Source organism: Puntigrus tetrazona, chromosome 25, assembly GCF_018831695.1.
Source record: "Puntigrus tetrazona isolate hp1 chromosome 25, ASM1883169v1, whole genome shotgun sequence".
Lineage (NCBI taxonomy): Eukaryota > Metazoa > Chordata > Actinopteri > Cypriniformes > Cyprinidae > Puntigrus > Puntigrus tetrazona.
In genome coordinates this window covers 6,563,882-6,585,354 of record NC_056723.1, presented here as the reverse complement: position 1 = coordinate 6,585,354, position 21,473 = coordinate 6,563,882, and the positions used below count along the sequence as shown (strand labels likewise).

General features: G+C 37.8%; 1 protein-coding gene across 3 annotated transcripts in view; it reads left to right on the top strand.

Annotated features, from left to right (window-relative positions):
- smpd3 (sphingomyelin phosphodiesterase 3) overlaps nt 1-21,473 on the top strand; it is a 36,178-nt gene that overhangs the window by 3,038 nt on the left and 11,667 nt on the right. For 2 of the 3 annotated variants that reach the window (XM_043228488.1, XM_043228489.1), the window contains exons 2-3: nt 13,078-14,798; nt 21,306-21,381. In XM_043228488.1, the coding sequence (XP_043084423.1) occupies nt 13,389-14,798; nt 21,306-21,381 (1,486 nt within the window). In that variant the 5' untranslated portion in view covers nt 13,078-13,388. Of the gene's footprint in view, nt 1-11,427; nt 11,620-13,077; nt 14,799-21,305; nt 21,382-21,473 lie in introns of those variants that run through there. The other variant, XM_043228490.1, reaches the window with a different exon arrangement.

Below are 21,473 nucleotides of genomic sequence, written 5' to 3'. Positions count from 1 at the left end.
TGTTGCACTCTATAACCTATCTGTTAAAATGAAAATCTAACTGAAGGATCATCTATATATAGTTCCATCTGTTTGTTTTATTATTACTCTTTTATTTAGTGTTTTAGCTGGATCGTGAACGTAAAGTGTGACTACTGTCTCCCTGGCAGCTCTGGAGTGCATACGATTCAACAACATGAGCTGGATTTGCTCAGATCTTGTGTCAGATGGCTTGTGTTCGTGGACAACCAGTTGCTGAATTTGCCAAAGTTCACACAGACCGGATCGTTTGAGTTTAGTTTTGCGTGAGGCCTTTTGTATTCGCAAAACAATGAGGAGAAAACCCGGACTAGTTTAACTATAATCGGATATTGCTATCTGTCAATCATATGCACATGCACAGTCTTAGTCTTTTTATCCAGATGTTTTTTTCATCAGGTATTTTTGTCTCGGGAATCATCTCGTCTCGCACTCGCATTTGACCGTAAATGTACCCTCAAAACCATACCCGCCCACACCACGCTACTTCTTACCCGAGAATAAGAATATGGTGTGGGACAGTGAGAATTTAAGAGCAGAACATAGCACATTGCGTTATTTTCCTCAATCTCGACTGTAAATGGGAACGTGGAATCGTTCGACAGCAATCTGTGTAGCCGCAGGGTGGATTGTGATCGTGACGTGGCTGTCTATTTTTAGGACAGGTCTTTCGTTTTTCTACAGGTCAACAGATGTTACACTAGGGGAGTGCTGGGCCAGAAATAGGGCAGGTATAGCACAAGGGTGCGTGTGTGTGTGCGTGTGTGTGTGTGTCTGGGTTTCGGGCACAGCTTGTTCAGGCTCATTCACTGTGCAGAATTTCAAGGATGCTTTTGAGTGCTGAATGACACGGCGGGAACACTGAATCCATTCTGTGCGAGGCTTGCTCATGTTTTCTCATGCTGTGATGGGTAAAAGCAATGTTTGCACATGGAAATTGCGTAGACAAACATATTCAAAAATTTTTGACATTATAGGGATATTTCATCTTGAAACGATCGATTACTTACCACTCTACATATGTACAAATTTCTCACAAAGGCTGATACTCTGTGGACTGCATTGGTCACTCCTTTTTCTAAAATTACAATGAAAGAGCACAGAGGCCTGAAAGTTTTATTTAGGATGCAAACAAATCATAAAAGTATCATAAACATGGTCGGCGTGGCTCATGGACTGTGTTACCAGTCATTCTGAAGCCGCACGATAGCGTTATGGAAGGAACAAACAAACATTCAACCTGATAATAAAGCAGTAATGCAGTGAATCACTCATTTGAGTCAGCTGATTTGATTTGTAAAACTGGTCCGAATGATTCATTCAAAAATAATCAGAGATTTTATGTATTTCTGTTTCTTAAGTATAATAAACATGGCTCATATGATTTGTGAGCCATTCTAATTGTTTTGTAATGGTTTACGTTTATAACCATGCAGTAGGCTAATGTCCGATTCAGTGAATCTTTCATTTGAATTGAACTGATTTTGGTTTCAATCCTGACAGTTTTGGTGGGATGATGCCTCTAGTGGCTGCTGCTGGTTCCTATTAATGCACTTTTGTTCAACATAAACATAACTCGGGATCTTCCCTGCCATAACGCTATGCATGAAACAGACCCAAATCAAAGCCAATATTTACTTATCTAATGGCAATGTCTAATTCATTAACGAATCACAAATCATTTTTTTAATCGCAAAACAAACTGGATTTTTTTCATTCATCGATTGATTTTGCTCTCTAATTCAACTCATTAATAATCAGATTTATGGCTCAATCAGAGTGAAAAGCCTTCATCAATCAATCAGGTTGAGCTTGATTCAAATTAAATTTCGTTCAGATGGAAAGGGGTGGTATAGATCTTACAGTTTAAAAAAAAATCCTATTTATTTGTGCTCATTTGCAAATGTTGGTCAGCAAATAGATTTTGATCCCTGTGGAAGCCCACACCTGCAACAAAATAAAAAAGGTAATTGTGACTCTGATCTCACAACTCTGACTTAAAATAGAGAGTAATTATTAGAACATATACGTCTTTTTTATAAGCTTTAACTAGCAATTGCACGTTTGTATCTCACAAACACAGAATTACAAGGTATACTCGACAGATATAGACTTCAGAGAAATTGTGACATACTCCCTCAGCTTTACAGAAAAGGCTAAAGCCTAGTCCTAGACTTAAATGTAAGTCTGAGCTGTTTTAACTGAAAGAAACTTGCACTGACAGATCTTAAAATATATCAGTGCTTTTTTTTGTCTCAAAATGAACACCAGTAATGAGGCATGTTTATAAAAATGACTTGAACGTCTCAATTGAACTGTGGCTTAATCCTAGTTTGAGCCAAGATCTGTCTATGAAAGTTACGATTCTGACCTTTTCTCTTGCAGTTGCAGGTTTATATCTCAAAACCCCAAAACGGTTTGTTTTGACTATCCCTTTAAATAATCTGTTTAACAGGAAGATTTGAGCCATGTAAACCTTTTAATCTGACTTTGTTTTCAAAAATATGCATATGCACAGTGCCGTGAAATATCATATATGTTATGAACCTGTGCGTGCCTGTTTACATCTTAGCGAATATTTGTGCTGTGTACTGTGCCCTTTAACCTTTTTTGAATCTTCGATGTCCGTTCGTTTTAACTGCATGTAAAATTGTGTGGAAAAACACACGCTCCCTCTAGAGAAAGTCATCAGGGAGAGTAAATAATGGCAGCCTTTAAATTTTAGGTGAACTGTCCCTTTAAATCCGCCAGAAGAATAATATTTACCTTCCCATTTGTGAGGCAGACTTCTCTCCTGTGTGTATGTGTGTGCTGGCTGATGTTGGCAGTGCTCTGTGAACAGCCTGCATTAACATGGAAAGATTAGTTGTCCTGCGCTGGTACACAGGGAAATATGAATGCAACGAGAGAGAAGGATTTGGTTTTTGTTCAGTTAATCTGCCAGAGCAGGGCGTTACGATTGTGTGTGTGTGCCCTTGTAGGTCATTTATAGAACATCGGCTCTGTGCTCTGGTTTTAACACTACCTAGCCATCCATCCATTAATGGATTGACGGGCATTTGGTGAAGTGATATGTTATTTTGATATAGGATGGCTTTAGCTGTGTGATAATGATAATCATAATAATTGTGGGAAGCACTTGTATGGATAGAGGTAACTGCGTTTGACGTGATTGGTAGCTGGAGTGTGTGATTAAGGCCCGTGCTTTGCGTTTGCTCTCTCTAACTCCGGCTCCGTCTCCCTATTTTAGGGCTGTGGTTATGGGAGAACCTCCAGTTAAGAGTCTCAGCCCAGCCTGGTTGTGGGTGTATGCACTCAAGGCCACGGCTGCTGGTAGATTACAGAGGGCGCTTGGGTTCAGAACCACCCTAATGTACCCTGCTCTTTCCGTCAGGGGCCGCTCGGCTCAGGGATGAGGTCTGTCATTACCTGCAGGATATGAGCTGACCTCGAAACAGATGAGAGGCTTTTCTAGTGAAGAGATGTCCGTGTGTGCAGGCCGGGGTTGGAAATGTGTGCTAGTGGGGGATTGTTCAAATGACTTTCTGGGGGGTCCGGTTTTTGTGGTGCACATTTTGCATGGTGCAGATTGAGCATGCTTGTGATTTTTTAAGTTTTTTTTAGGTTTTTATATAATTGCGAAAGTGTTTTATTTAGCATTATGTAATAACATTAATTTTGTATTAATTTTATATTATGCATAGTTAAATGAATTCATTAGTGAAACGAGTTAGTATTTATTTATTATAATTATTTTTAATTGATATTATAATTCCTCATGATAATTTATTCTTTTGATCTTTCATTCTTAAACCCCATTCACAAAAATCTAACCTTTCAGTCATGTAAAACAACTGAAAAGTTTTTTTTTTCTCCAGTACATATTGGTCACAATTATTAGCACCATTAGAAATTCTTATGGGTAAAATATCTCAGAAGTAAATTCCAATTAAGCTTGACTTTTAACATTTTTAATTAAGCATTTTCAATCTTTGTTCAAATTTACAAAGGATGAAAATAAGTTGGATAAAGATTTTTTTTTTTTTTTTTACATACTGTAAATTGTTTTAAATGCATTTTTAGAAATGCAACATAAAATGAAAATTCACATTTTTAATTATTGGTCAATAATAATGATGATGTTGATCATGATCATGACCCATGTTTGCGTTTAATTATTACTAATATTGTAATTTTACATGCTAATGAGTTGTTCATGAGATTGAATTTATTGTGAATGATTAATCCCTTCGTTATACAAATATATGATGGCTGTGATTATTATTAATATTACTATCACTGTTGTTTAAGCAAACTCCCTTCACAATTCATTAAACTCCAGATGGCTAAAATTCAACCTCTCCCTTCCAATTTTCTCACTGAATAGCTTCATTTGTTAGAAGCAAATTAAACGACACATTGATTTTAATAAGGAGGGCTGCCATTGTTTGTGATTTTGTAATTTAATATGATTTTTGTGTGGCTTTAAAATGCTTTTTAGGCCACTGTGCATGTGGCAAAGGTGTGTAATTAAGCTCTACGGTCTCCTGCTATTAAAAAGCTCTGCACATCAGAGACATATGGATGTTAATGCGTGCTGCTGCCGTGCCAGGCAGCAGGAGAAGGTGTCGTAGGTGCTGATATGCTGTCACAGAACTTGTTATGATCAGCAGGAAAAGCAAAAGAACATGTGCACCGTCTCCGTCCTGCTGGGCCGCCTCTCTCTCTTTTCCTGCCACATGGTCATATGACCTACCGCTCACCTCTGGTTCCTTTGCCGGTTGGGTTTTAGGGCGGTTTCCCTGGCAACTCTGTTCTCGTATGCTTGAGTTCGCTCCGACAATGCCGCCCCCTTTCCACCCCTCCCGTCCTCCGCTGGCGCTCTGGGTTGCGCCTGTCTCGTTCTGTTCATCTGCTGTAGCTGTGATGTAATAAGACATGAAGGATCAGGTGCTTTCAACGAGGCACATCAACTCTGACCGTCTCAAACCGCGTGATGGACTCACTGAGACACTGAGAAACCACCAGGTAGTTATAGGCCAATGTATCAACCCCGGAAGATTAGTGTCAGGCTATTTTGAGATCCTTGTCTTGACTGATTAACAGCCTGGTGCCTGTTCCAAAATTTACCAACAGCCTTGTCAATACAAATAGTTATTAAAAAAGGATGTTAAATGTTCAATTCAAAATTCCAATATTTTGTGCACACCTTGTTGGCTGTTTACAAACAGATATAGTGGCATTATTTCAGTTTTTATTTAGATATGATCATTTTTATTTAATTTTATTTTGGTTTAGTTTAGTTTGTTCTGTTCTCTTCTGCTCTGCTTTGTTTAGTTCATTTATTTGCTATTGCGTTTTGTTTAATTTTATTTAATTTTGTTTCATTTTTATGCATTTATTTTTTGTTTGTAGCTTTAATTATTGATATGATATTTGGCTGCAGAAAATATCAGGGCATACTCTTCTCGTTATTATGCCAGGTTACGAAAGTACTTTTTTATTCTTCGTCTTTTGTTTTGAAGTATTGCTTTACGCATGGATTTTAGATTTAACCGTTTTAAACAGACCAAACAATAAAGTTTTTATAATTTTGTCATCAAACTGGCTATTAGTCATAAAAATAATTAGCTACTGGTGTCAGTCAGACTACCATGTCTGCGTTCTGCGTTTGTGGAAAAAATATTGGAAGAATAAAGTAAGCAAATGACTCATTTGCATCAGAGCTGAGGAACATTTGGATGACATGTTTGATTGTGGCTTGTTTTCCCTTCCTGTTCATGTTTGGATGATACTGTGTTGACTGTACGCTATATTCAATCTGTCTTCAAAATACCTTTGACCACAATAAATCTACCGGAAAACTACTGAAAAATAACAGTGTTGTCAACCTGAACAAAACAAAGCAAATCAACCCACCTCACAGATCCAAATTTATTTCACGGGAGAGTATGGATTTGAGTTTGTGAGGTGTGTTTTCTTGTATTTATATGTGTGTGTGTGTGCGCAAAGATGTGTTTTATTTTCATTTGCTCACATGTGTGCTTTCGAAGGCAGGTCAGGGTTTATTGATTTGCAAGTTGGCTTTGTGTTCAGCCACAGAAGTCTGAAAGCAATTTGTATTTGTGTTGGGTCACTTAGGGTCACGCAGATGGAAAAAGAGAGTGAGACGGAGAGAGATGTGAGCGGGGGGAGGAGGAGATCCAGGTTAAATGACCACAGAGAAAATGTCATGCAGAAATTATTTCTCTAGTAGACACCGTATGATACGTATAGTAGTGGAATGTGTGTGCTTGTGTGTTTAGCAGAGTATTGATCCAGCATGATCTAGATTTAAGAGTATATTTAGAGCAAACACCCTGTAGAGATGGGGGGGCCCATATGGGCCACTGCCCAAGAGCATGATGGGTAATACTGAATCATCATCATAATCCTCTGCCGTCATGCCACTAACCGTAGGATGTGTGCATAGCAGCTTTATTCATTCAAACACACAAATACAATGGGGTCTGCTTTAAAAAAATGCTTCATTTTTGCAAATACTTGTTTATTTATTTTCATATTGTTTTTTTTAAATACCAACCTGAATGAAGTTTGGATTTATCAAATATGCAATACAATTCTATTTATATAAAATATTTAGAGAACATTTTGGGTTAATTTGCACATTCATTTTAATAAGTTTTTTGAATCCTGATTGTCCATGTTATCCAGCATGACTCAAAAATGTTTAAGAGCATCTGCTCTGTGGTCATGACCTTTTGTACAAAGGACTTAAGTCACAAATCTGCTTACATTTTGATTTGTGACCCAGAAATAGTGTATAGTCTTAAATATCCCTTGTTCATTTCAGACCATAAACTCTATTCCAGTGGTTCCCAACCTTTTCTTGTTTGAGGCACCCTTGAAAGCCTTTCAAAAGTTCCCGCACCCTTATAGAAATAGATATTTAAAATCTCTAGCTTTTTTATTATTATTTATTTATTTGTTTCATTTCAAGAGTTTGCATGCAACAACACCTTATACCTAGTCCTAGATGATATGAGAATACTGTTTACACTGATTCTGCCTTAATAAAAAAATTTTGTTGAAATTTTGGCGGCACCCTCAAAAGATCTCACGGCACCCCTTAGTGACGCGGCACACCGGTTGGGAACCACTGCTCTATTCGGTAACACTTTGGTTTTAATATTTCAAAACCTGGCCTCTGTGCACGTTTTGTGCAGCACCATTTTTACGTGCCTGAAGCTGGTTATGTGTGATGCTAATGTTCAAAAGGATCAATTTTCAAATAGCCCAGCATATTAATATTGTTTTGCAGTCATAATATATTTTTTTATATTTTTCAAGTAATTGTGCAAAAAAATTACGCTTTATTGATCAAAACTCTGTGATATGTACTTATTGGTACATATTTCGTGTCTCGCTAAAAAAAAGTGCACCAAAGTACATTTATGTCATGAGACCAGGCAGACATTTGTAACACGTTACGCGTACCTACTATTATAATTACAGTTAATTATGCATAATTACATGCAAGTAACCCTAACCATATAGTAAGTACATGCAATTTATTTAATACTACTCAGTACTTAAATGTATAAATACGCTGTAACAAGAACACCTTAAAAAAAAGCACAACTCTTTTTATGTCAGCATTAAAAATAAGTACATTTTCAGTGTTCTCTCAAAGAATCGGACCCCCACTGTACAGTATGTTCATACCCGAATCACAAGAAATGAACAGTGAGAAAAATCTAGCACAGCCATATCTAATAGCACCTTGCCTATCCTCTGCCATCCCACGCACTTCTTCACTCAAACACTCGCTGTCTGTCTTGCCCCTGGATGCCACTCAATCTCACAAACGCCCACACAGTAAAAGCACTCATCACCTTGTGTAACCAGGTGTCAGGGAGTCTGGGTGAGTAATGGTCGCTCCCCGCTGAATGAAAGTGGTGGCACAATCAGACTTGAGTTACTGCTGCTCTTTGGAAGACAGATAATCGGGATGATCGTTCCTCTAATGGAAATCATCCAGTTCATTAAACCAGTTCCTTGCGTTAAACAGCTCAGGGTCTAGTGTAGAGCAAAACTTCAATAGTCTAAACACAAATAAATCATAAAACCATAGGAGGTTTGTTGTTGAGACAGTAAACGGTTGCCGGATTGATAAGGATTACACCTGAATTGATTAACGGCGGATTATTGAGGATATGACAGTCATAATCCTTTCACAAAGGTGGGACATTGATTAGCATCTGAAATGAGCTTTATCTAGTGTGCAGAGGAAATGCCATTTGATCTGCTGATGGATTAATTTCTATCACAAACCTTTTGCCACCGCAATTAGCCTATATTTGATAGCAGTCAGAGAATACTCAAGAGAGCGATGCTTCGGCTGGAATTTCCTCGTCTCATTTAAATCGTGTAATGTCTACGGCTAAATGAGTGCTCGAGAGCTGTACCCAGTTTCATTAACACCTTGCATACAGCAAGTGATTGCATCATGGGATTTGAAGCCACTCGCCCGGTGATTGCTGTCCCTTGTCAGTTTTGTTTTTTCAATTATATTGAGGCCAGAAAACCATTTGCCAATCACATAGTGTTACTGGTTGATTGCAGTTTAGCATCTGTGATTGTACACATACATTCAGATGTTTTTATTATAGTTTTGCCCGAATATTAATCAAATGTGATTTTTTAAATATTTATTATGTTAATATATTCTGTTAATATATTTATTTAAAAATAGCAATGACAATAATACCATATTTTTGACTCATACTTTGGCAGGTGAATGAATTTTATTGCTTCAAGATGTATCCTGTTTAGATGACTAAAGTACAGATTAAGTAATATCTTTTGTGTGTGTGTGTGTGTGTGTGTGTGTGTGTGTGTGTGTGCGCGCGCCTTACTAAAGGGGCATTGACCAGACTGATAGACAACAGCAATACTGTTCATGAGTGAGTGCAGTGTCTCCATGGCAACAAACTCCCTTGAGTGTGCTCAGTGCAGTGTCACTCGTTCGCTCTGGTGCACACACACACACACACACACACACACGCATGCACATACACATACACATTAGTCCAGAATAAGCAATGCCCAAGTTTCACAGGAAATTAAAAGATGAGATAAATGAACCTGACATAAAGGTGCTAAAAGCACCTCAGGGTTTGTGCATGTGTCACAATATGTTTCATTAGGCTCCTAGAATTCTTTGTTGATTCTATGCATTAATAAAGTAATATATCTGTACCGATCATGTTTCAGGCCTTCACAGTTGAAGCTGTTCCCTTCTTCCTTTATAGCTATATCTCGCTCTTCCTGTGGTCCATTAATAATGAACCACTAGAAAAGTAGCGCAGTCCTGCTGATGAGTTTGCATTAATCTCTGGAGTTATCAGATACAAAAACAGCACCTCACTCACACTTATCAGCTCTGTTTTCTCTCTCTCTCTCTCAATCTCACACACTCACACACACACACACACACAAATCAGTTTTTTGATCACATGCATTCTTAAAGGAATAATTATTATTTTATTTGAATTTATATATAATATAGAATTTATGTTTTATTTAGTTTTATTTAGAGTTTTAATTAATTGTCTTAATTTTAAGGAGGACATTTACATAACACTCAGGAAAAAAATCATTTTAATTCCTTAAAGTTCAGTATATATATATATATATATATATATATATATATATATATATATATATATATATATATATATATATATATATATATATATATTTTTTTTTTTTTTTTTTTTTTTTTTTTTTTTTGTGGTAAACATTTTACCCAGACATGTTCTTAACAGCTTTTGCAAGTCACTTCAATCAGGTAGGCCTACTTAATAACCAAAAAGCGTTAATAGCTTCTACAGAACAAATTGTGTGTTTATACGTTTATATTGGCTGGTAAACAGTCACAGTCATCGACGTGACATTTGTCAGTGTCTATCTCTTTCCTCATGGGGAAAGTTGTGATCAGTATTGATTAGAAGGTGAAGGATTCGTGTATAAACAGATCTATAGCTGAGGCTTTCTAAACAACGTGTTAGCTAACTGACTTCCTGTTGGTGCCTGCATTCATTTAGTTTATTGCCTTGATTATCAGGCTTCTGGTCAGTACTGGAGCAATATTGACTCACATAGGAAAGTTATTGAAGGCACACGTAACATTTAAGTGCATACACTTAAAGTAAACACACAGAGCAGAGAGCTGGTTGTTGAAAACCACAGGTAGATGTTTCCTAAATACAGTGAAAAGTAAAAGGGGTATATCTCCCATAGAAAAGAAACTTTTTTCTTAAATTGTTCTGTAATTTTGCAGTGGTTTTCTTCTAAAAAGTTGTCAATTAACTGAAAAGAGTAGTAAAATTACTAAAACTATAATACCAATTAAGCAAAATTGAAATATTTTAAAAGGTAATACAAAATATTTCAATAGTACATAGTACATAAATAATAAAATAAAAAAATAAATAAAAAAATTAATTAAAAAGGAAACTAATAAAAATTACAAACCACATAAAATTATGAAACATATACTAAAATAAAAAAATGTATTTAAAAATAAAAGCAAATTCAAAATGTGCATAAATATGTAAACAACTTAACACTAACATGAACATGATCAAAAACTACCAAATACCAAATTATCTGAGCTATACATTTTGTCCATATACATTTAAAGTTGCTGTACATATTATTAAATTAGATTTTTTTGTTTAGGCGCTTTCTATCTATCAGTCATTTTGAATGTTCACAGGACAGCCCATAATCAGGAAGTTTGTTGCTGAGTAGCTGAATTCTGGAAAGAAGGGGCGTGTCTAACAGTCCCAGAGAGGTAATATCACTTTCTGCACTTTTAAATAGAGCATAAAAGTGAAGTAATGTCCCCTGAGCTATTAAAAAGCAATCTTTGAGCAATAAAATGTTCCTCTGGCTGACCAAGAACATCTAACTAGGGACTGATAGATTTACATCTATTTATCTGTCAGTTTCAGTATATATTTAAGTGTGAATTTGTGGTTAAGTATGAGCGTGTGTGTTCTACAAAACCATATGGTGACTCGGTTCAGGGGCAAAACGACAGCAGGACAATCTTTGGGAATCTAGATTTCAGGACATTGTTGTTGCACCGGATTTCCTTTGCAAGCTTTGTGTGTGTGTTTGTTTGTGTGTGACCTGAAAGCTGCTCAGCAGTAGGCAAGCTTAACCTAAAGACACTGTCTCTTAACCCCCCTCACACATGTGTGTGTGTGTGTGTTGTGTGGCAATGTGCATGTATACAGCATGCACAGCTGCAAACTACCACACATTCATTTTGCTACACTCTTCCTTTTCCTGTTCTCGTGCACCGACGGCCCTGTCTGTCACTTTTTGAGTCAGACCAGCACAACCCTGCGCTCGCAGCGGGCTGTCAAAAATCAGCCCTCTCAGAAAAAAAAAAAAAAAAAACATTTTTTTTTCCTCACGTCTGGGCCACTATGCAGTCGACACAGCGGTCCAGCGCAGATTAGGCAGCAGTGATGGATAAAACCCTGGAAATTATTGTTCCACAGATTGAGTGTGTGTGCAGATGAGGTGAGTGTGGATGCAAAGGGATTATTTGTACGCGAAGCTTTGTGTTGTGCTTATCTAGAGAAACTGCTGTACTCTTATGGGGTTAAAAACTGACTTGTCTGTGCTTTAGTAGTATTTTTAGAGGACTGTGTGTGAGAAAGGTCATTCATATGTCTAAATGCGCAAGAGGTTCTTGCTGATCTGCATGAAATGCTATTCACAACCCAATGTTTTTTTGTAATTTGCCGTAAATTTCTAAACCCAGCAGCATATTCAGTTATGACATGTGAACTTTTTTTGTTATTTAGTGTCTTGACATCAGTGTCAAATGTCAATCGAGCTAAAAAAAAAAAAAAACACAGCAGTAACATATAAATTTCCTGGTTGTGTCAAAGACTGACCTGCCCTCTTTGATCTGTGGTAAATCTTTTGATGATTTAGGTCAGGGTTTCAACTAGGAGCATCTGCCGCAAAAAGGCAACCTGCATCTCAACATAAAAGGACTGCTATGTCAATGACTGCTTTCAAACAAAGGTTTAAAGAGCTTTAGATTTCTGCATCTAATGAGAACCTCTAAAGTTATAAAATTACTTTTTTTCGTGTTTGTTTAAGGTGATTAATTATCGAAGGTATTAGGGGTACAAATTTTAAGCTCCATTCCAGTCTGAATTTAATGATATTTATATTAATTATATTTAACAATTTTAAATTGCACTGAATAAAGGGACTAAAACAAAAGAACTAACACCTATGTGAGTTCTTTGTTCAAGAACAAGGAAATTTAATTGGTTCTTCCTTGTGACAAAAAGAGAATATATTTTTCTGTATCATCTGTTCTTACATTTAATCAATGTAATTGTCTCTGTGATGTTGCAGTCTAATCTTCGTCATCATCTGTTTCAGTTGTTTGTATAGTCCTGTTTCTATCTGTATATTTTATGAGGAACAACCACAAAATTGCCACCACTTTAGGGACTTTGTTATCCTATTTTACAGTAACACCTGTGCAGTGGTAGCTTTTTAAATAGTAATTACCCGTAATTTCTCCTTTGTTAAAATCAAAAGGTCATTTTGGATAATAAGCCACATCTGTTAGACCCCTTTTTCTAAAAAATCTCACCGTAGTTGCACAGATTTGAATAACAAGCATTTATAAGATCACTTGTGTATAATAAGAGCTTTTATTTTATTTACAAACAATAAGCTATTTTAAATGACATATTTTACCAAAAACCAATTTGAAAACACAATTGCAAATCAAGCACTTTTAGTCACATAAAGCTACATTCTTACACAGCAGGCTACATTTGGTGACCTGACACTCTGCATTCTGTGAAAAGCTATTATTATTTATTATTCATCATGATTTTCAAAACATTTAAAATTTTACTGGGATCCAATTTGTTGATTGCACATTATCCTCCACTTTTATCTGATTGCCTGTGTATTCTGTTCCCCCCTCCCTTTGCTTGTTTGCAGGCTCTACGCTGACAAGGCCTCCCCTTTCCGTGCCTGGAATATTCTGGATCCCAAGAGAAGGGTTTTTTTGTTATCACCATGATCAGATTCTTCAGGAGACTCTAGCACTCCAGACCCCCACCGAGGAGGGAAGAGGCCGGGCTAGGAACCCTGTATATCCCAAATTCAAAGTTGGACATAGTGAAGGACCCAAGAACCATGTAGTATACCTCTTTCCACCACAGGGGGGAGGGTTAACTTTGTAGTTCTTTTTTTTGTACAGTTTTTTTTTTTTTTTTTGGCTGGGAGTTGGTCTACAAGGTGAGCCAGAAATGGTCTTGCACACATCTCCCTACCCTAGTGCCTTCCTCAGCTTTCTGAGCCGTCTCTCTTGGGCCTTTGTTTTCCCTTGCTACTGGCTGTTGGACCGGTTGTTGGCCTCCTGTGTAGCAACATCACTAGAGAAGCGTAGACGCTCCCAAGATCCCTGCTCTTTTTTGGCACTTGGGGTCCTGATCTCTACGCCGCTCTATCTGGTGCTGTTGCTGGCATCGTTACCCTTTGCTTTTATTGGCTTCCTCTTGTGGGCCCCACTGCAAACCATCAGGAACCCCTACATTTACTCTCACCAGAAACCAGACAAGCATGGTGCAGAGCAGGGAACATCGGCTGGAACTGGGGCAGCACTTGCCGAGTGGCGTCCGCAAGGTCGCAGCTTCTGCTTCGGCAGTGCCAATGTTTGCCTGCTGCCGGACTCACTCGCACGCTTTAACAACCTTGCGGACACTCAACGCAGAGCTCGTGAAGTGGGCAAACGGATCCGAAATGGTGCCAGCAGACCTCAGATCAAGATATACATTGACTCGCCCACCAATACTTCAATTAGTGCGGCATCCTTCTGCAGTTTGGCCACCCAGGGCTTCCGCCGCACCTCATCTTTGGACCATCGCCCCGAGCCTGTAGTCACCACTGAACCTGAGTCTGAGGCCTTAACTGAGTGTCCCGTTCACCCCTCAGGAGGTACAAGCTCGGATTGTCCCGTCCACAGCACTGGAGGTCAGAATTCCTCAGAGTGTCCCCTCCACCCCAATGGAGAAGAGCATGCTTCCGATTGTGCCGTCCACCAGTTTGCAGACCCCCACTCCTCTGGAGAGTGTCCAGTGCATAGCAACGTCATCCAGAACTCCGAAGACTGTCCTCTCCATCCAGCTGGAGTGCAAATCAGCATCACCTCTCCAGATTCTGAGCCACCCGAGGCTGAAAAAGGAAACCACCAGACTGGGGATGGGGATACGGGTAGCCTAGAAAGCCGTACGGCCTCACGGGAATCCTTGGTTCGCTTCCACGCAGCCGATGGAGGAATCTCCCCCAACAATACCCTTTCACAACACCGCACCTCAGTCTTTAAAAGGCCGATTGGGCGCAAACGCCGTCATGGTGATGACGGCTTTGACCATGAGATCTCTGCCTTCTTCCCAGCCAACCTGGACTTCCTTTGTCTGCAGGAAGTCTTCGAAAGGCGAGCAGCAGACAGGCTCAGGAGGCAGCTGCACCGCTATTTTCCCTTTGTGCTGAGTGATGTGGGACGCTACGGCTGGAAAGGCTGTTGCTCCCGGTTCAAGTTCTTAAACAGCGGGCTTTTGTTGGCCAGTCGCTACCCTATTCTGGATGCCCATTATGAGTGCTTTCCTAATGGGCGCAGCGAGGATGCTCTGGCTGCTAAAGGAGTTCTTTTTGCCAAGGTGAGCTTGTTATACTCTTTTCTTATGACATGCTTGTAAACCATTTTTCAAGCAGTTATTATACTCTGGATATTGGATACCTTCTGTTTACCTTCTGCTGGTTTATACTACACCCTTGCGTATGAACCAATGCAGCTCTCAACTTGATTAACTGAATAATCTCCAGTGTAAAAGTATCTTTCAGAATTATGTTTAATATTCAGCCAATTCATTTAGATTATCAATGTTTATACCTTCTGTACAACATTTGATGCATGTCATTGATATCAAAATGGCACATTAGGGCATCAGATCTTGAACTTTCAGTGGCACGAGTTTGGAGTCAAAGTTGGACTTGTGGTTTGAGTGTACACAAACAGACTGAATAATTTATGACTAGCCCTTTGTAGCCTAGAGGGCCTTTTTGAAACACTCATCTGTCATGCCTTCAGAAACACAGGCTTCCGCTCTTTGTAGAAGCATGGCTGGATGTACAGTCCTGTTGCATTATATATGGTCTTAATGGGGCTGTGCACTTATGTTGAGTAGATATTACAATTCAAGAAAAAGTTCCACTACCATAGAATATTATGTGCTCATTTTAGTCTGGATATTGCAAAGACAGGCTCATTACTCCTTACGCTTTTTGACATAAGGTTTATATAATGAATGTGAATGTATGCACTAGCAGCTGAAGGATTATTAACTTATTGTGGTATTTAATTACAATGACAGTGTTCCCATAGATTTTTATGTACTGTATGTACATATTGTTCTTCATGAATGGTGAAGTGGACTCACCAACTGAATACCAGTAGCACATGCTAGTTTCAAAAAAAACTTTCAATTACAAAAAGTTGTTTTGTTTATGCTAACATATGGACAGCATATGATTCAAAGAGAAAGCTTTTGTGCTTTGTTCTGTTGTTAAAACAATTAGGTATTCTAGATTTTTTGTATGAAATGATTTGACATGTTAATTGCACTAATTTGGCTATTTGCTTACATTAGCATGTTGGGATGTTGTATGCTTAGCATGTGTTAACTAGTGTCTGTATTGGTGCATGATATTAGCTTGTGTTTTTATTTGCGTAGCCCTCATTTAGAGTGATGATGAGCACAGGCTTTTAGGGTTGAGATATCATTACTCTCTCAGCACTGTATCCGATTCTGGCTGCATTCCAAACCTGATCTCTTTTTCCCTCCATAAGGGCAAGAGGCCAGCCGCCATTGTGTGTCAGACAAAGCTGCTAAATACTAACTCTGAATGTGTGTGTGCTAGAGAGAGAGAAGCCTGTTAAATATTGAGTACTCTACACAGTGAAACAGAAGGTCAATGCCTTTGCCCAGTACATGTACGTACTAAATAGATTCTTACTTGAATTGACGTTCAATCTTTTACGGGGGTGTAAGTTTAACCAACTCTTTGGATACTCCTCCAAGGTCCTGGCCTCTTATTTGCTTAACTGCTGAACCACAGAATACATCTGTCATCAAGTCCTGAAGGTTTTAAAATAAGGCTAGGGTAATTGCGTTTATCATTTCAAATTTAATGAGGACAAAAATAACAAAGCGTTCTAACCAGGCATGTGTTTCCAGCGACAACCTATTTGTCTAACCACTTGAACTTAAAACTGCTGGATGATGTGGCAATCGCAACCAATTTAATAATAGTAATACACAGCTATTCAAAGCAAGATTTTGAATCTCTGAGCTTTCACAGTGGGCCGTGCTACCCAAGCTACATAGTTAGACACAGAGTTACACTACGACTAGAGTTACAGCTGAACAACACAGATAATTCCAGAAAAGAACTGCTGTGAAAATCCCGAAGGTTACCGACAACTGGAGCAAAACCTAAAATAATTAGTTTCAAAGCTCACACTTAAGTTCTTAGGTGAAAAAATAGTGTAATTAACACAGTCAGATGGAACAGGAATGTGGAAGGTCAGTGTCTTGCTCTTTTCTCACAATACCTCTCATGTTACTCACATAGTACAATAAACCTCTTCTTAAAAGCTTAATGCCCATATAGGTCATGTAATGTGACTGTTACAGAAAAATGGTTTACAGCAGGACATTCTGTATATTAGGGCTGTGAGAATGTTGTAATGTTGTGGAATTTCTTTACTTCTCTGTATTGACCTTATCCTCACACTTGTGTGTTGAACACAATCTACTACATATAGTCAGCTTAATTTAAAAATATATATATAAATATGAAACATATATATATACAGTATATATAATCATAAACTATTACAGAAATAAAAAAAAATTGTGGTTAATTCAGCAGCAAAAGTCATGAGTGCACAATAATTTTATAAGTAAATTATAAACTAGTTCAAAAGGGGATGAGATGTTGATACGTAGTGTATTAAATCTATGTGATGCTATACTGATAATCTCTCTTGTCGGCTTTAAGTCTCTTATTGAGTGCTCTTTAAGAGAGTTTAATCGTTTTTGGTTTAGTAACTGAACGTAACGCATAGTTTGAATGCTGAATAGAGGAAGTCAGACAGCCTCAACTGAGAGAAAAGAAACTGGAATTAAACGACTTGGTACCGTCTGATCAATACCCAATCCACAGAAAATGACTGTATTGAATCTAATACCGATCCTGAGTATTGGATCAATACATCCCTTCTTTATATTAAAAAGTTATTAAAGGAACAGTCCACTGTTTTTGAAAATAGGCTCATTTTCCAACTCCCATAGAGTTAAACTGTTGTGTTGTAGCATTATCAAATCCCTTCAGATGATCTCAGGGTCTGGTGGTAACACTTTCAGGTTTGTTCTTTAAAACCCCCTCATGTGGCATTCAAAGTGGGAAGGGTTTTCAGACCTTCTGCCACCAGTCTGAAGTTGTGGCTATGCAAGACTATGGTTTAGTATATTAGATATGTGCATTCTATCTTAAACAGACTTTGTTAGTAGCCTAACAAACCTACTGCATTTTGCATTTTAAGCAGTGTTTATCTTACGCAAAACTATTCCATTTAATTTAACCATTAAATTAGATACATTTATTCTTACAGAATCTACATAATTTTGGAATAAGTAAAAAATGCCAAAACAGCAAAACTACTTTCACACTCCTGAAAAAGGGTCAGTAGTATTGCAACAATGCTTTTCACCCCAAGGCCATTTTGGGAAATGAAAGGTCAATGTCTGGTAAATAAACAGACAAAGCTTTGTCAAATAATTTGTGGTGGGGAAATGGGTGTAAAATGAATGGTGGAGAGAGGGAGGAATGTGTGTGGAGTGGAAATATTAATTAAAAATGCTTCCCGTAGGACTGAGCGGCCCTTTAATTAAGGCCCTTCAGCATGTATGTTCAGCCCTCTTATTATTATTCAAGAGCTCTCCACACTCACAACGTCAAGGGTAGATGCTTGTTTAGGGTTTGCCTGATTGTTAGCTTTTGACGTGCATCATGTCTACTGTATGTATAGGAATGCTTATGTTTTTTATGAATTGGCAGTGTCCTAAAAGAGAATTTCTTTTTCAATTATAATAATATTCTACAACATTGCAGTTTTTACTGTATTTTTTGATCAAATAAATGCAGTTTAGGAAAGAATCCTCTTTCCAAAACTAAAAAATCTAGCTGGTCGGACATTGCTTTCATGGCTTTCAAGGCTCCTTCAAAAAGAAATAGTTCATGTGTCAGCATTCAAAATGCAGAACTATCTTGTCCAACCAGATCATTCATGGAAACGTTGCAAAATAAATCATAACAGAGGTTGTTTATATATATATATATATATATATATATATATATATATATATATATATATATATATATACAGTACTAAACTCAGCTAGTTTAATTCTGAAGGTCAGAGGGCCATTTATAAAACAAGAGTCTACATAAATAGCGCACAAATCCATTATTACGTAAGTTGCTGCATTCATTCAATGGGACAATTATATACAAATGGATTTATGAGAGCCATACTCATGAATTTGCTCTGCTTGTGTTTCATGAATGAGACTCGGAGAGGAGGATTGGTTGTGTAAAAGTAAATTGCTGTTTTTAGTGCAAGAAAATTTCACTGTTATTATGCATAGTCTTCAGGGGAGGGGGAAATTAAAATGCTGCAAGATTGCAAAATGTCTCCTAAAGCTTGGAGATTGTACAGCAATCATTGCTGTCTTTCAGCGGTAAAAGATTGTGACCCACTGCTCCTGCTATGGTCAGCTCTATTTGCAAAGCTTTGTTAGTGTAAAGGACTAGCTGTCTTCAGCTGTAGTCATGTCTTTGCTGTGTGTGTTATCAGCTCAGCATTCAAGCCGCCAGTAGGAGTGGATTAGAAGAACCGGAGGAAGTTTATTAGACAGCCAAGCTTCCCTCTGTGTGTGTGTGTGTGTGTGTGTGTGTGTGTGTGTGTGATGGATGGACTTACTTAGCCAGCCGACTGTTTCTCCTTTGGGCAAATAATCTTTAACCTTATAAGAGATCTCACAAGTGGAAGGCACATTCCAATTAGCACACTGCTCATTAACATTTATTTGCATGTATGCACATATAATCACAACATATACCCTTGCACGCGCTTAAGTCGTCATTTCAGCAGTCAACACCAATACCAGTGAAACTGGTCTCATGGCATAAACGTACCTTGGTTCACTTTTTGGCGAGACACATGAGCTTGCTTTTTAAATATAACAGGTTTGGAGAAATGCAGCAATGCATTTCATCACTTGCTCACAAATAGATCCTTTGCATTGATCCTTTGCCTTCTGAATGACAGTCCAGACATCTGATAAAAACATCATAATAATCCACCAGTAATCCATATGACTCCAATGCATTTTTATTCATCCAATTCATATTGCCAACATGTTGTATGATTATTATTAATGACACAATGAACTGTAATATTTATTTTGCCCATGAAATGTATACATGCATGTACACATGGGCATTGAAAAAGTGTTGACTGTTATCTACTTGTTGGTACTTGGTGCTACTGATACTGTAGAATATTTAATTTTATTTAATTTTATTTTATTTTATTTTAACCTTTGACATCCCAATAGACACATAAAACATTTCCACCCATCTGAGTTGCTGCCTACTCTGGTCTGTCAGTGTAACACACACTTAGCCAAGCATGGATAAACGTTTGAAATATTCATACACAAGGACACAGGAAGAGAAAGAGTAAAACTGTGGAACGGAGAAAGGCAATGAAGCTGAGTGAGGAGGAGAAAAGAGAAATGAAAGAGTACTAGCCCCGTTTGATTCAAAGCAGTGAGCTCATGGTACAGACCACATGGTCGGACTCTCATTAGTGTAATTAAATCTACAAATCAACTCTGAAAAACAATGACATTTATTATCGCCTGCTGCTGAAATGTAGAATTTGCAGTTTGAGGAGGACTTTGAGATTTGGAAGCTGTGTCCAGCTGTATTGTAGCACTCAGCACTTTGAATAGGAGTCCTTGCTGGGAATGAGCCTGTGTAAGTCATTGAATGATTTACACTGAATGGGTCGCCTGGATGAAAAGAGGACAGAGACATGCCTGTGCTGGAACTAGCACAATATACAAAGCCTACATAAAAAAAACAGAACGAAAACACACACTCAGACTAGCAAACACATATTTTCGATCAGAATGATTTTATTTAATTTTATATAATTGTACATGCTAGTTTTTAACATCCATTGTTCATACTTTGCATTATGATTATGTATATGTTGTGACAGTTATTAAGTTTAATATATAATCTTTAATGCATTTTATATACATTTATATACATTAATTATGAGTTATATTTATATTGTAAATAATAATGTGTAATTTATACAGTATATATTATTTTGGGGTGTATATGTGTTCATTTGTTTATTATTTCATCTGTATTAATGTTTTATCGTACATTGTAATTTTGCCTATTTTGACATTTACATTTACTCGTTTAGTATTATCATACAAGTAATAGCAATAAAATAAAATGACACTGTTAAATGTGAACACACGCATATACACAGATATATGTGTGTTTATACTGTGTATATTTGCAGAGAGCTTATGTGTTTGTGTGTGTGTGTGTGTGTGTGTGTGTGTGTGAAAATACCCCAAAATGGTAAGTGCTGACTTTGCAGTGTTTTAGGTCGAGTTAAATTTGCTCTCCACTTACTAATCAATTTGTCTTTTTGAAATATTCAGTCCGTCTGTTCACTAATGAGCCGATATAATGCATGAGCCAGAAAAGAAAAACAAGAGGAAATGAATTTGGTGCGGCTGGATGAAATGATGATACGAGCAGGTGTTTTGAAGAGCTCAGAGGTGTGCAGACTCTGACTATTACCTTTTAACACGGTCCCCAGACAAACCACGGACAGATGAAAGGAATATATAGAGCGTTATGACAGAAGAAGCTGACAGAGAAACAGTGCAACGGTGCTCAGGGGTGTTGACGGCACTTCATAACTGATTTTGCATTTCTGTAACGCTTTTGATGTGGCAAAGTTCTCACTCTTCAATCTCTTTTGTCCTCCTGCTCTGTTCTCTCAGGTGCAGGTGGGAAGCTCTGCTCAGGATCAGCGGGTTGTTGGATATATCGCTTGTACTCATCTGCATGCCATTGAAGGTGGGTGTCTATCTCATATCTGAAACTAGGATATCATAGAAACTTAAATGGCCAGATTTTCATTACTGTTGCTCCAAACTAATATGACTGTT